The sequence below is a fragment of the Barbatula barbatula genome (genome assembly GCF_947034865.1).
Source record: "Barbatula barbatula genome assembly, chromosome: 5".
NCBI lineage: Eukaryota > Metazoa > Chordata > Actinopteri > Cypriniformes > Nemacheilidae > Barbatula > Barbatula barbatula.
In genome coordinates, this window is record NC_136769.1 from 18,412,524 (window position 1) to 18,428,140 (window position 15,617).

Consider the following 15,617-nt stretch of genomic DNA (forward strand, 5'->3'; position numbering starts at 1 on the left):
ACAGACAAAAATTTTATTTACCTGGGCCACGGACATTAACATCCATGCAGTCACTATCAAATTCACCCTGTGGTGGTGTGAGAGCCATTGATGGTGGCATGCGGATGTCTGCGGCGGCTAGGTGGTGCTGTGTCCACTGTCTGCTGTCAACTGCATCCTCACCATCTGAGAGAATACTGGGCTCCTCCACCTGTGCCACACACATATAAAAATCCATGAATTAATACAAGCTGTTCTGTCACAAGCACACAAAAGGATCACAAACAAAGGTTTTCACCTTCAGTCGTTTGGCTTCTGGGTAATCTGGATCTATCCACTGCTCACTGTGATCTCCCAGTAAAGACTCTTCTACAGTCTTTGGCATGTGTCTGCAAAGTCATGAATGCAAATTAGTACTGGTTGGTTTACTGAGAATTGTTATTAAAAGCCTTGATAGAATTACTCACTTCATGCCCAGAGAATCCTGACCCACGGGCTCTCTGCGGTTTTTGTTACTGCTCGTTTCCTTTTTGAGGAAGAAGCCTTCGGGAAACCACAGCGTACTGTGTTCACGTTTGCGCCGTGCAATCAGCATGCCCACCAACATGATAACCATCAAGAAGAGAGCAGCTACCCCCACCAGCAGCAGCTTACCCCATTCAGGAATGTCAATGCTACTTATTACTTCACCTAAAAAAGAAGAGTTTTTAATAACATAAACAAGTTTCCTTTTGAGAGTGATTCAGATTGATCCAAAAATGGATGAAAGTGGGTGAAGGCGACAGATAAACAGTTCAGTGTACTTACGGCGCACTTCTTTAACAGGGTACGGGAAGTTCAACATCCCCCGTGAATACAGGGCACCCAGGTATTCAGCAGCGCTGTCAGCATTGCGAAAAAAATCATCCGAACCTTGTGAGCAGAGCCTGTTGTCTATGTCCAAGTATACAATTGACCTGCAGAGAAGCCAAAGAGCATTCGTCAAACATGTTGAAAAAAAATCATGTTGCATCGATTGGTTTAGTAAGATCAACTCACCCAATGACCTCTGACTGAGTTTGAAGCTCCCGTTTAGGGCGAGTATCACTGCCCGTATAAGGTCGGATCATGTACTCTCCATTCTGGTCAACCCGGAAACGCAGTGTGGTGCGGAGAATGGCACTTAACTTCTGCAGGAATGCCGTTTGTGTCCTCAGCAGCTCCTCTGGAGGCAGCAGGACAACGATTACCAACACACCTTCAGCAAGGTCTTCCGGTATCTTCCCTGCGCAATCCAAACCATCCCAGCCGCACTCTTCAGTATTGCAGCCTTGATCGCAGAGCCCGTCTGCGTAATGGTCCATACAGTATGTCTCATAGATGGGGCTGATGGAAGGGAAATGGTGTAAATAATTTGATCTATGTGCTGGATGACAAAAGCACACATTTTAGAGCATGCAAAACTTACTTGCAGACTTTCTCTTTGTTCCTACAGTCAAAGTTATCATAAAAGCAGTCTTCGTTGTTGCAGAACTCATCGCACTGGCTGTTGTTAAAGAGGCGCCAGCAGCGTGCATCTGCGCAGCGCGCCCACGGGTTCACGGCCAGGGAGCAATCGCCTCCGTCCCAGCGACAGGCCAGTGAGTTACACTCTTGGTCGCACACACCATCATTGGCCTTGCCATGACATTCAGCGATAGGGCAAGCTGGAGGGAGCGCCCTCCCGGGTTCCTGTTCACAGCGTTTGCCTGACCAGCCATTGACGCACTGGCAGTGGAAAAAGGGAAAGCTGGTTTCCTCTGTACACAAGCCTCCGTTACGACAGGGTTTGGAGGAACATCCCTCGTTGCTGCGGTGCTGACACTGTGCCCCGGCAAAGCCCTGAAGACAGGTGCAACGTGCACCCCGTGAGGTTAAAGTGCAGCTTCCACTGTTGTAGCAGGCCAGCTCTTTGCAGCTCATGCTCCTCTCACAGTTTGCTCCTGCGTAACCCTGAGAAAGTGATACGACAAGGTTAAATAATAATAATAATAGGTAATGTTTTTTTACCTTTATTTAATATAAATGTAGTCACTCACAAATTGACAGGTGCAAGTGTATCCTAACGGTGAGCTGGACACGGAACACGCTCCTCCATTCCTACAGGGATGTGACTCACAAACGCTGTATCTATTTTGACATCCTCGCCCTGGTGAAGAATTTGGTGTTTAGACACGCATCACATATTTCAAGTAGTTATCAAACGTGGTTTTCAAGCAGCCCTTACCAGTGAATCCGGGTTTGCATACACACTGGTAATCATTGGGCAACTGTATGCAATCCAGGCTGTTGGAAGGGTTGCAGGGGTTTGAAAGGCACTCATTGATATCTCCCTCACAGCGGTCTCCTGTAAAGCCTGGAGGGCAGTTACACCTGTACCCTCCAACCTTGTCCACACATGTACCGTTATTCTGGCACTTGGCCGTTCCCCGAGGCCACGTGGGGGTACCGCAGTCATCCTCATTTATCTCACAGAGAACGCCTATGTTATAACAAATATATAGTCACGGTCTTTCTGACACTCAAATGTTACCTTTGTTTAGAAAATATAAAAATCGGTCTTACCCAGTGTGCCTGGAGGACATGAGCAGATGTAGTGTCCCACCAGATCAATGCAGGTTCCTCCATTCTGGCATGGGTGAGACTGACACTCGTTGATCTCTTGCTCACAGTTGTTCCCTTTATAACCAGGCATACACTGATAGAATGGAAAGAACGGTGTAAGTATGTTTATCACGTTTTTTCGTCGTTGTGATGTATCAGCAGTAAGGTGACTCACATCACAGGTGTATCCTCCCATGTAGCTTCTGCAGGTGGCACCATTGAGGCAAGGCTTATCCTCACAGCGATCAAACTGAGACTCGCAGTAGCTGCCTGTGTAGTCTGCGGGACATTTACAGTAGTGCGTGTTTCCACTGTTGACACAATGTCCACCGTGGTGGCACAGCTGGTCGGTCTGGAGACCTGGATAGAGAGAATATGAAAAGTTGAGAGAGCAGCCAATAGTGGACTTGGGTTGATTTAACTATTTAACAATTTTATATACCTCTCTGTCTGGCTGCAATTTCACAGGACACTCCGGGGATGTCACAATAGCGACCAGACCAACCACCCATACAATCGCATGTGAAGGACGCGTCTTTCTGTCTACAGCGACCTCCATTCTTGCAGGGGTTGGTGGATCTACACCAGTCAATTGGGTACTGAAAAGAAAGATACATATTTTTAACACACACAATTATTTATAGTAATACAGCTGCAGAAAAAAATAAGCAATAATTAGAAAATTTTAGTTTTTCTAGATTTATTATTTATAGTTAAATGTTCAAGTAAAATGATCATTTTTTACTAACAATATTTAGTATTTCTCCCAAATCAAAATTTTTTTTGCATTTATTTTAAGAAAATCAAAACGGGACAAAATAGTCAAAATCATGCAATGCTTGGAATCTTGAATACAACAAAACACTACTAAAGCTTTTCATGTATTTTAGGATTAAACAAAATACAAATATTCAAACATGAATATTTAAATTCATATACATTGTATATTCAATTATTTAATAATAATAATATAATTCTATAATAATAATACAATTATTTAATAAAAAGTAATACTTATTTAATAATATATATATATATATATATATATTGATTATAATATATTATAATTATAAATATAATAATTTTATAGTAAGTTATACTAATTGAATATTAATAATAATAGTATAATATTGGATTGGATTCAATGTATTGTCATTACACACATACAAGTACAGTGCAACGAAATGTATCGTTCTAATCATAATAATAAATATTAATATATTAATAAATCAACGTTTAGTATGCAATAATAAGGTATTTATAATTAAGTACCTGGCAACGAGGCCCAGTGTATCCTTTTGGACAGGAACATCGATATGACTCCAGGCCATCTTGGCACACCCCTCCGTTGAGGCACGGCTGAGAATCGCACTCGTTCACCTCATACTGGCAGTAATCTCCAGTGAAACCGGAGCGGCAGGTGCATTTGAAGCCATTAATGCCATCAGTGCAGGTGCCTCCATTAAAACAGGAGCTACAGTAGATAAGGCAGAAGATTTGTAAAGAACTGCTATTGACAACACTGTTACTTTTAAACACTGTAAACCCAGTCCCGTCTGTCTCACCTCTCGGTACAGTCTGGTATGTTAGTCTCACAGAGGAGGCCAGTGAAGCCTGGTTTGCAGGTACAGGTATAGCTGTTGACATAGTCTGTACATGTGCCTCCGTTCTTGCAGGGGCCGCTCTGGCACTCATTCACCTCAGTGGCACAGCGTGCCCCCGTGAAGCCTGGCAGACAGCTGCAGCGGAATGAGTTTATTGCATCCGTGCAGGATCCTCCATTTAGACAGGGATCTGATAAAACCAAGACCACAGTTATATCTTGTCAACCCTACTAGGCTTTTTTGTTGAGTGCCAAAATCGGCAATGTTAAATGTGACCTACTTGGTGAGCAGTCATTGATGTCTGTTTCACAGTTGGGTCCGGTGTAGCCAGCACGACAGGAGCACATGTAGCCACCCAAAGTGTTGGCGCAAGTGCCGCGGTTCTTACATGGGTTAGAGGTGCACTCATTTATATCAATGTTACACAATTGACCTGTTGTAAAAAAGCACAGCTGCCGTTAGTCAAGAGAACTCGTATCAGTTCTAGACTTTGATCAGAATGATGTTGTTGCTTACCCTGCCATCCAGGTTGGCAATTGCACTGGTAGCCCTGATAGTCGGGTGTGTGCACGCAGGAAGCGTGGTTGGCACAGGGATTGGGCGAGCAAGGGGTAAGAAAATCAGCACAGGTGGGTCCGCTAAAAGGTGGCTCACAGAGACAGGTGAAACTGGCTACTCCATCCACGCAGGTGCCCTGATTCAGACACGGGCTGGACGCACATTCATTGATGTTCATCTGACAGAGGTTACCTGATAGAGAAAGAGAGATTACATTTTAGCGCATGCTAAAATGAACATGAACAGGAACGCAAACTATTGGCAAGAAGAGCAAAGTACCTTAGGGCTTTCAGTAGGGGGTGTTATAGCTTTTTAAAAGGTTTCAGGAAACATTATACCCTTTTCAACAGAGGACTCACAAAGTTTAAGGACATTCTGTTCGTGCATGTGTAATAAAATTCCTTTTTCTGTTGTTGTTATTATAACAAGTGTACCAAGCTAACGTAATGCATATCCTACCTTTAAATCCTTGACGACACTTGCAGCTGAAACCATTGAGCTGATCAATACAGGTGCCTGCATTCTGACAAGGGCTGGGCAAACAGTCATTTCGGTCTAGATTACAGTTCTTCCCCACCCATCCAGACTCACAGTCACACCGATACCTGTAAGAGTAATTCAAACAAGAGTCATACAAACAAATTCTTAATTTTGTTCCTCCCGCTCATTTAAAAGTTTGTTATGGAGTTATACCCATTGGGGTCTTCAATGCAGGTTCCGTGCAAGCATGGGTTACTGGCACACTCGTCCACTTGTGAATAACAGAAGGGGTCATGGAAGCCTTCAGGGCACTGGCAGTGGAATCCATTCTCATCATCTACACAGGTGCCTCCATTGCGGCAGGGGTTTGACTGACACTCGTCAATCTCATCTTTACATTGAGGTCCTAAGAGGAAATGAAGTAGAGAAGGTTACAATAAATTTTTTTCCTGCATGAGTCCAGGAGGTTGTTTTAATATGAGATTGATGGTAAATATGTCTCACCACTGAAACCGGGTTGGCATACACATTCATAGCGGTTGATGCCATCTTTGCAGATCCCATAGTCACAAGGGTTGCTCGCACAATCATCAAAGTTTATTTCACAATTGGTGCCTGTGCAGGAGCAAAAAAGCAAACATTTTTAATACAATATATAAATAAGTTAATATATAATTCCCTAGCAAATACAGATCAGCTTATCTAATGCCTTTTTCCTCACCTGAGGTGCCATGTAGACACTGGCAGATATACTTGTTGACAAGGTCCACACATTTGCCGTTATTCTGGCAGGGGTTGCTGTGGCACTCATTGAGCTGGTTCTCGCAGCGGTAGCCGGTGTAGCCGGGATCGCAGTTACATGTGTAACTGGCAATGCCATCTAAGCAAGTACCATGATGGCATGGGTCAGGCTTGCAGTTATCGATGTTGCTCTCACACAGCCTTCCCTCAAACCCTGGGGACAAAGAAGAGAGCAGTGAATAAACAAACTATGGTGCTTTTTAACGTCCTACTTTCCTCTGTTGATCATTCCATAGCAGCTCACACATTTTTTTTATTATTGTCTGGACTAACAAAACTCTTTATCCCTCCCCAGCACAATCTCACTGCCCCCCTGGTTTTTTGGTCTCAAAATGTCTTTCCCTAGTATTTTCACTTTGTCGTCTCCTGCCTTCGTTTCCTTCTTTCTTTCGTGAAAGGTTCTACAGTTTAGAGTCTCTGTTCCTGTGGTTTCCATGCCGACAGGCTGTCAAGGCATCGGCCTTGTGAGGAGCAGGGCAGGACCGGGTTGAGCCAGGAAGAGAGAAAGAGAGCGGGAGCCCTTCACAGGCCTCACAGACCTGCTTTTGTCCCCTCGAGCAGCAGGACAATACCCTGCGTCCCAACTAACAGGACAGCTCAGCAGAGGGGAACTGGAGCACGGAGAATACCAAACAGTGGGCTGCTCAAGACAATGCACAGACTCCACATCTATGTGTGCTTTTTAAAAGCCAACCATGCCCGGTGACGCATATAGTGCGTACTGAATCTTTACGCCAAAAACTATCTTGGATGAATAAATTCTGGCAGATAACCATTCCTACAGGCGGCAAACTATGTGAATGTGAATGCTGGGAGCGTTGTTCGTGCCATACGACGCTGTGTGGGTATTCATTGTGGGTTATAGATGAACAGATGTCGGGGTGACGACTGAATGTAACCTCCTCGTCAGCAGCTGCTGGCCTCTGTGACCCTGTGACATTAGGGTCTACAGGGCAAAGGAGGTGGATTAAGGGCTTCTCATCTATCTACCCAGCATTATGATCATAGACACGTAAAGCAAAGTGTCTGACCCTGAAATCGCTACACACAGGTGTGCGAGTCTAGTCAGTAATAATGGCTTTGACTTTGAACTTAAAACCAGCCGCAAAACTCCATCAAGTGCAGCATACATACACAAACACACAGACACATCCAGGCTCACCTTCAGCGCAGCGGCATTCATATCCATTGGGTCGGTCAATGCACTTGGCTCCATTTTGGCAAGGAGTGCTGGCGCACTCATCAACGTCGATCTGACACATGGTGCCAGTAAACCCTGGGACAGGCAAACATAAGAGATCAGAGGTCAGCATGAGGCAGTAGAGGTATTCTCCACACACTGCTTGTAGGTCATTAGGTTCAACTTTGGGGGCAAGTTTTGCAGAATCCAGGCAAGTGGAGAACTGAATTTTCAAAGGACCTCAAATAAAAAAAATTATCTTTGAATTATTCATCTTTGAAAATTATTGAATAAATCAGCTATAACATATTCCTGGATGCTTTTCCATACATTTCTTGTAGAATCAGGTTTTACACACTAAACATTCATCTAGTTTCTACACATTTTTCAGTGCTAACCGGTGAAATGCGCAGTTGTGCGTGCATTGAGTTGGCTCTAAGTTCTAAACACTGACTGATGTCCTTGTCTGGGAAAATGTGCTAGCAAGTATGAAAACCATAAAGGCTGGGGCCCCATAGAAATGTTCATTTCTGCATCTTTAGAGGGTGTTGTTTTGATTAACAGTGTTATGATGGGATCTATGTTGATGCCTAGGGCACAAGGTTAGAGGGGGAGATGCTGGAATTGTTTTCTTCAAGGCCAATAGCCCTCCCCCTTTCCTTGCACAAATGCTACCGGCTCAATAGCTAAATGGGGGGTGCGGGGTTGTCTGCCCCAGATGTAAATTGCGAATATCGAAAAGAATCTCATTAACAGGGCTGCTGTTCCCCCCCAACCTCTATGCAGAGGGAGACGGGTGAGACTGTTGTCCCTTCTCTATGAAACGAATTGGGAAGAGGAGGGGTGGTTGTGTAGAGAGGCCACAATGGTGTCTTTGTTCGGGCACGCAGTTGCATAGCACTCAGGCCCTCGCTCTAATGAGTAATTACGCCAAAACCTTGATAGAAAAACTGGGTTTGGTTTGATATTAAGAAACTTGGATATTCCACATGTGAGTTTTGCATTGTTTTTACACATACGTATTATCTATTGTTTATGTTACATAGCATTTATACAGTATATGATGCCTGTCCATGAGGTCTACAAGGTTTCATACCTGGTTGACAGGTGCAGGTAAAGCCATTGACCATGTCTCTGCAGATGCCATCGTTTACACAGGGGTTGCTTTCACACTCATCAATGTCCACCTCGCAGTACGTCCCCTGGTAGCCTGGAAGAAACACATCCATTCCCTCAATGCACGAAACATGTTTTTGGGGGCATAGGAGCAAAGACAGAAATTCTGCTACACTGCACCCTACACCTAGTTCATGTCTCGGGGGAAATAATAAAATCCCACTATACAAACGGAGGCCCTCGCTTTGACAAGAATCGCCACATCCTACTGTCCACAGGTGACCCTGTGGCCATCTCTCATTGAAAACACGCATGTTCTGTAATCGGCAGAGTGCTGCACTTGTGTGTCGCACCATTCAGGTGAAACAGAGTGCAGGCCGGGGCCAGAGCACCGACGGTGGCATAGAATCAGAATGAATTGGCCCCTCCACGTGAACCCGGGGCCAAGTCGGCGATGATGAGGAGGGTGGGGAAGAAGAGGTGTCTGTGGAAATGAAAGAGGTACGGGCCAAAGTGGGGGAAGGGGATGAGAGTGCTGGGAAAAAGTTTGCTCTCTCTCTATGTGCGAAGGGCGAGGAACGGAGCACAGAGGGGCCCCATTGTTCCACTCCATTCCCACCACTCAAGATCTCATTATAATTCACTGCACGCCCCTCCCCCTCTTCCCAGATTGCCCAATACACCCCACTCCCAGCGCTCATTTGTATAGATTCCCCAAAACCCAAAGATGCATGTAGTGCAAGGTAGCTTTTACCAAATGTGTTTGCTGAAGACACAAAGCCCTGTAGCATCAGTGATATACTTGAGTTGTTCTGTTGTTTCTTACTACTTCTGTCTAAAGTACCACTGGGTATTACATAACAAACCTATCTTCTCTGTTTTTTCTAAATTGTGAGATGGCTCACAGACACTTTTAAGTCTTTTACTAAAGTACACTCATATCATTTGCATTGACATACCAGGCATACAGATGCATGTGAACTCGCCGATGCGGTCCAGACAGGTGGCATCGTTCTGGCAAGGCATGGACAGACACTCGTTGATATCAATCTCGCAGCGAGGGCCGGTGTAACCCCGTCCACACTGGCACTGGAACGAGCCCTCTGTGTTTACACACTTCCCAAAATGCTCGCAGGGGTTGGCACCTGGCACAAGAGAGAGACACAGGAGTCAGTGAACACTTGTTCTGTACTGAGGCAGACAAAGAGGAGAAAGGCATTCAGAAAGTGGTAAATTTACCAATGGAACATTCATCCATGTCTTGGTTGCAGGCTCCGCCGACAAAGCCAGCCGGGCAGGTGCAGATGGCGCGGCCGTTCAGAGGGTTAGTATCGCACACAGCACCTTCGTTGCAGGGGTTACTGACACATGCATCGTCGAGATGACAGAGCAGACCTGTGGAGACAGCGAGTGTGAGTAACTAGACTTTAAAAACAGATAATATACCTTCGAAAAAATTGTGACAGGCGTACCGGTCTTGCCAACTGGGCACTCGCAAAAGAAGGAGGCCACACGGTCGTGACACGTGGCCCCGTTGAAGCAGACAGCCGTAGCGCAGTCATCGATGTTCTCGCTGCAGTCTTCTCCAGTCCAGCCATTGACACAAACGCAGGTGTGTCCACCGATTGTGTTAAAGCATGTACCGCCATTGTGACAAGCATTGGGCTGCATAAGACACTCATTGACATCCTCTGCACAATATTGTCCTGAGGACAAAAAAGCAAACATCTGGTTATTTTGAAAAAAAGGTGTTTAAGAAATGAACCCTTTGTCAACAGAGGATAATATTTACCTGTCCATTCAGGCGGACACTGACAGTTGTATGTGTTGACACCATCTACACAGATCCCACCATTCATGCACTTGTGTCCAGGACAGTCATCCACATTCTCCTCACAGTTGTGTCCCCGAAATCCTGGATGGAAAAAAAGATGATTAAAGCACACAGTAAAAGTATGCGATCAACTCTCCACCCTTCCCCAGACACCTAATAACTCACTTAATCTACGACCATGAATAGATGGTGCAGAGAACAAGCAGTAAAAAGGTTCAGTGGGTGTTGAGTGTTTACATATTCTCACAGCAGTTCCCACAGCTCCTGATGGAGCTCTGCTCTAGAGGGCCATACTCCCTGCCATGTTTGCTTGTTTTATTATCTCTCACGGTTTCAATGACTTCCTCTCTGGCGAGAGACATTTCCTGCTTATTCCCCAGAGGGGAGCAGAAAGGCCATAAAGTAAATTCCTGCCCATTCGCTTTCGCTCTTCCACGCTCTCTCTCTGCTGTCGATTCATATCTCACCCCATCTGAGCTATTTATAGCAAGCATGGGACTGTGCATGGAAAGTCCAGACACTTGGATTTACATGCGGGAAACCCTGAATATGTGGGCATGACTATGAGGATGTTTGTACCTGGCAAGCAAGCGCATTCGTAGGTGTGGTCACCGGTCTGATGGCAGGTGCCTCCGTTGAGGCACTGCGAGGGGGCACACGGCTGGGTGGGCACCTCACATGTCCGCCCGCTGTACCCTGCCTGGCACTCGCAGCGGAACGAGCCATGAGTGTTCATGCAGATTCCACCATTAAGGCACTTTCCAGGTTTGCGGCACTCGTCGATGTCATTGCGACAGTTCTTTCCCTGATACCCAGGTGGGCACGAACAGTTGTAGTGATTATTCCAATTGGTACAACGGGCACCGTTGGCACAGGGGTTTGTGGCACATGCATCAATCATGGAACAGTCCTGACCTGCAAATACAAGAAGTGTCATTTGTAAAAAGCCTGTTTCTCCCACAAAACGTAGAATGATGAAGCAAAACACAATCGTAAGGCATACCTCTGAATCCTCGCTGGCACACACATTTGTATTGTGGGATTCCATTGTCCACCTGGTTCTTGCAAGCGGCTCCATTTAAACAAGGAAAGTGATGACAAGGGTCCTGATGCTGACAGCGCAAGCCAATATAACCAGGCCGGCACCTACAGACAAGCACAAATTTAGGAAAAGGTTACCCGGGTATAAAATAGACCGTCTTAAGCAACTTGAAATATTCCTCAGCAGCTCTGAGGCCTCATCGTACCCAACTAAGAATCTAACCATTGAACTCTTGGGAGTTTTGCCACACTAAGCATACACAACTTTTATTATAAACTAAGGTTAGCATACACAACTTTTGTTAGTAACAAAAACACACAAGAAAAACAACATCATGCGCTCCACCAGTTGTTACATGTATGTGTTGAATGAAAAGCACGTTCTCCAAGAATATAAATAACAGAATAACCTGTGTTCACCCTCGAGACCCATCAATCTCTACAGTGTTCAGTCTTTTCAATGGAGACCACTCAAAACATGAGGACAACAAACTACAGGTATGAATACAGTTCTTTACACTCATTATTTCGTTGTTTTTCAGTACAAAGAGTTCTCTTGATCAACGATTGAGGGTGACATGAAACTGTAACATAAAATAACATCTTCCTTTGAAATGTCTGCCTCTCTCATGGGCTCTGGAGCCTTTGGTGAGCCGGCCTTGAGAAGCCACTGCCTGACTGGTAACCCTACACCCACAAAGGGATCCCCGCCGCAGGATGAACTCCCACATCAAAAGGACCGTTTGAAGCTGATGACAAGCACTGGGACGGTCTGTGTCACCCTCAGGCCCTCTCTCTCTTTTCACTGTAAAACAACCCCTGGGTTGTAACAACAATAGCTTTTCCTACTCTTTCTGCTACAGGATGACCACTTTTACACTGAGCTATTTGTCCCTTTGTTGTTTTGCCTCTTTTGTGGCTGCCATCTCCTCCCCCACACTTATATGATGCAGTTTCTCTCTGACCTCCGAGTGGGGCTTCAAATACATTTTTGGCCTATAGGGGGTGCTGTTTTAGACCTCTGCTGGACCAAAGTGAGAGCATGTTAGTGCTCTGTAATCTGTACAGTCTGTGAAACTATTTCATTAATAATACAGTGCATGACGTAAGAGTTTAAAAACTACAGAAAGGTTTCAAATAGAGAAATATTAAAATATCAAAATCTAAGAACAGATAAAAGTTTTTGCTGGCATACAGAAATCCAAAACGTATGCGTCATTATAAATTCATGATACTGAACATGAACAGTTTTCTTGTGTTTAAATGGACTGTTTAAAAATTGCTTTACTTATCTTGAAGTCATATTTTAGAAAACACAACCCACCTCACTCCAATTGTGATGTCTGCTTAATAATATTATGGAAATGAAAAAAGTGCATTTAATAACTTTGGTTACTTATTGTTCTGACATTTAATCATAACTGTTTTTCTAATATATTCAACACCTACTGCTACATGACATACCATAAGTTCTACAAGAAAGACCAGAGCGGCAATAATGTCAAAAGAGGAGTTCTTCATGAATACCCAGAGCTACTCCTCCACATACTAAAGGCCCCAATGCATCGCAATGTTTTTCCCTATGAGCCCTTCACATGCTGGGAGGTCAAATGTCAGAGGTTAGCAGTCTGATTGTAATGATAATGTCAGGCAGTGGCATGTGGGGGGGGGGGGGGTTTGGTTGTACTGCGAGTTGGAGGGGAGCGCGTTTGTTAGGTAGAAAATGTATTTTTGGGGGACGGTATGGGGGAAGAGTCCGGTATGGAAAGTCATGTCATATTTCCTGTAATCCCTCGTCTCCTGCTCTGAAAACAGTCGCAGTCTATCTGAATCCCTGATCCCTGTTGCTGTGGCAACCTCACAGACGACTGAGCAAGCCTGACACCCCACCAATCACCCCCACCCTTTATCCCCTTGGCTATTTGTCATGGCTTGGCTGGGTTTATTTAGAGGCAAATTAACTATGTCTGGAATCTTAGGGGTCACTGAAAAAATGAAACTCCTGATTGTGGCACAAAAAGAGGTTTGAGGAGACAGGGGAGCAGACTCGCATCAAGGTTCAACTAGCACTCAAACCACTACACAAGCGCCCATTCCAGACGATAGGCCTTTAAATGCAGAAGAATGCCCCGGCAGCCTACTTTACAACCTGTTGTTCGCCTCAGTGTGGCTCGAGGAAGCATTTGACGTGAACTGAATGCGTGCCTAAGATGTGGGAATGTGTGGAAATGGCCAAAGCGCTCACATTTTGCTCTCATACAGTTTTATGTATGTTTTGTCACAATTACAAAAGTTAACACTGTGGTATGCAAGCGGTTAAATATAAGGGAAATATTTAAGTAGGAGACAAGGGTGGGAAGGACCACTGACTAAGAGCTGGTGGGATTTCAAAGAGTTACTGGACTTTGAGGAATTATGGATGTGTTGACAAAAGCCTTTTCAACACACAACGAGAGGGAGCCACTGGTCCTACAAAACATGATAACATGCATGTGTGTATGAGAGTTTTGGAACTCACCCCCTGTGTGTGCGTGCAAGTATTTATTTTGGAATCTCATACTTATTGGACACTTGTTGAGTTTTGAAACGTACTCCTATGTGTGTCTGTCCGCGCTGGGGTTCCATATTTGTTGGATTGTGAAAAACCTTGGTGAAAGTGTGTGAGAATGTGTAGATATTGGTCAAGTAGCAGCGGGGGAGGACTGGAGAGGTTAGGCTATTTGTCCTCACGCTGCAATCTGCAGCCAAAACACACATTCTTTTGTCTAGGTCTTCAGAGGCGTCCAAAAACATACAGCCAGGCGTCCTATCAGGGGAAAATAGCTCATTGTGATGGGACACAAATCCAGACACGAACTACACATAAATGAGGATGTTAAAAAATCTGGAAAATTAACATTGTGTGGATGGGAATTTGGCAGTTTTGATTTCATACGGGTTGCTGAATGAGTCAAATGTACCAAGAGCTGACCCTTGACCTAAGGAAGATCCGGGTAGACAAGGCCGAGGCGGGAAGTGGCAGTGGGTAGAAACAGTAATCCTCTAATGTCACAACATAGATGATGCCTCATGCCAGCTGCAAACAGTACCAAACAACTGTTCACATCTGTCAGCGCTGCTTTGGCTGTTCGCCTCAGTATTTTCAAGGATTACACCAAAAACAATGTCACTATTCTGTGTGCCCTTTAATGAATGTGCACAAACACGCATGCATATACAGGTTGTTAGTAAATAAATAACATGCACAGCACATTCACAGCACACATTCCCTGATAATGTTCAATCCATGGAAGCAGGTTAATAATGCAGTCTTAACTGAGAGAATTACACACGACTCCAGACATCGATGCAAAGACAAACACCACTTCAAATACCTCACACGCACACTTAAACACAATGAGTGACTTACGATCACTTTCCTCTCCTTGAACTGAAAAATCACAAAACATGTCAGATTGAGAAAGCAATGGACTAGGATTAAGAAATAAAAACATGAAGAATTTAAATAAGGTCAGCCTCAACTTTTAAGGAGTTATATGTCAACAAGGGTTTCTGAAAGATGTGGGAATGATTTGCTATATCTGGTGGTTTTGAAACCCAATGCCGTTTTTCCTGCTTTCTGGGTCATTATATGGCATTGTGCTAGAGAGAATAGTGTCAGGTGTCATCTAGCAGTCTGATGTCACAACACCTGTGGATGAGAAGCAAAAACACACCATGTCTGCCTGAAAGAACTTCCTCTGGTCAGTCATGGTCCAGGAGGCAACAAACATGAGAGAGTTCCCGAAAGGATTCCAATCTCCTGGGTACTTAAAGCCATCCTTCCCACACTGAGGTGGAAGACAATAACCATGCATTCCAGAAGGCAAACTCTTTCTTCAGTACAACAGGAAGTGTATGGAGTGTATGTCACCTGCTATTAATGTCACTGAAACTCAATCTTGTTTTGTTTGTTTTGAAAACAAAGCAAATATGAAGTTTAAAGCAACTTTCGGGGTATCAAAATGCAGAAAGTCCCCTCAGAAATAAATGGTCTATGGCAGTGTCTGGCATATAGATGCTTCATTCCTTTGTGAAGAGCCCGTACTGACACCGCACTGCCAACAAGAGCCTATTTCCCCCTCCCCCTCCCAGCCGCCCCCTCCCAGCCCCCATCTTCCAAAAGAGGAACAAAATTGGGGGTAGGGGAGCACTTTGTGGGCCAAATAAAAGAGCTAAAGTAGTCAGAAACCTATTGTTTGGGGACGGGGGAGCGGTGGCCCAAACAGCCAGGCTTTCAGGCCTGTGCTCAAACGAACCAACAGGCTTCTGCTGTAGCCTGGCAACAGTAAACCATGGCTGAGAAGAGAGCCGAGGGGGTGGGGGTTTGCAAGGACAGTTGCAGAACTTTCACAGGAACAAA

The 15,617-nt window shown here is 44.8% G+C and overlaps 1 protein-coding gene across 1 annotated transcript in view; it reads right to left on the minus strand.

Moving 5' to 3' along the window:
- notch3 (notch receptor 3) overlaps positions 1-15,617 on the minus strand; it is a 30,088-nt gene that overhangs the window by 5,515 nt on the left and 8,956 nt on the right. The window contains exons 3-29 of the mRNA XM_079456526.1: positions 11,178-11,320; positions 10,754-11,089; positions 10,133-10,255; positions 9,813-10,046; positions 9,580-9,735; positions 9,300-9,485; positions 8,321-8,434; positions 7,207-7,320; positions 5,965-6,198; positions 5,748-5,858; positions 5,457-5,649; positions 5,223-5,368; positions 4,722-4,955; positions 4,486-4,638; positions 4,167-4,395; positions 3,874-4,075; positions 3,044-3,200; positions 2,777-2,961; positions 2,563-2,695; positions 2,225-2,479; positions 2,037-2,146; positions 1,427-1,950; positions 1,018-1,344; positions 787-935; positions 447-669; positions 278-368; positions 22-190 (exon numbers count right to left, since the gene is read on the minus strand). Of these exons, the coding sequence (XP_079312652.1) occupies positions 22-190; positions 278-368; positions 447-669; positions 787-935; positions 1,018-1,344; positions 1,427-1,950; positions 2,037-2,146; positions 2,225-2,479; positions 2,563-2,695; positions 2,777-2,961; positions 3,044-3,200; positions 3,874-4,075; positions 4,167-4,395; positions 4,486-4,638; positions 4,722-4,955; positions 5,223-5,368; positions 5,457-5,649; positions 5,748-5,858; positions 5,965-6,198; positions 7,207-7,320; positions 8,321-8,434; positions 9,300-9,485; positions 9,580-9,735; positions 9,813-10,046; positions 10,133-10,255; positions 10,754-11,089; positions 11,178-11,320 (5,231 nt within the window). The remainder of the gene's footprint in view (positions 1-21; positions 191-277; positions 369-446; positions 670-786; positions 936-1,017; positions 1,345-1,426; positions 1,951-2,036; positions 2,147-2,224; positions 2,480-2,562; positions 2,696-2,776; positions 2,962-3,043; positions 3,201-3,873; positions 4,076-4,166; positions 4,396-4,485; positions 4,639-4,721; positions 4,956-5,222; positions 5,369-5,456; positions 5,650-5,747; positions 5,859-5,964; positions 6,199-7,206; positions 7,321-8,320; positions 8,435-9,299; positions 9,486-9,579; positions 9,736-9,812; positions 10,047-10,132; positions 10,256-10,753; positions 11,090-11,177; positions 11,321-15,617) is intronic.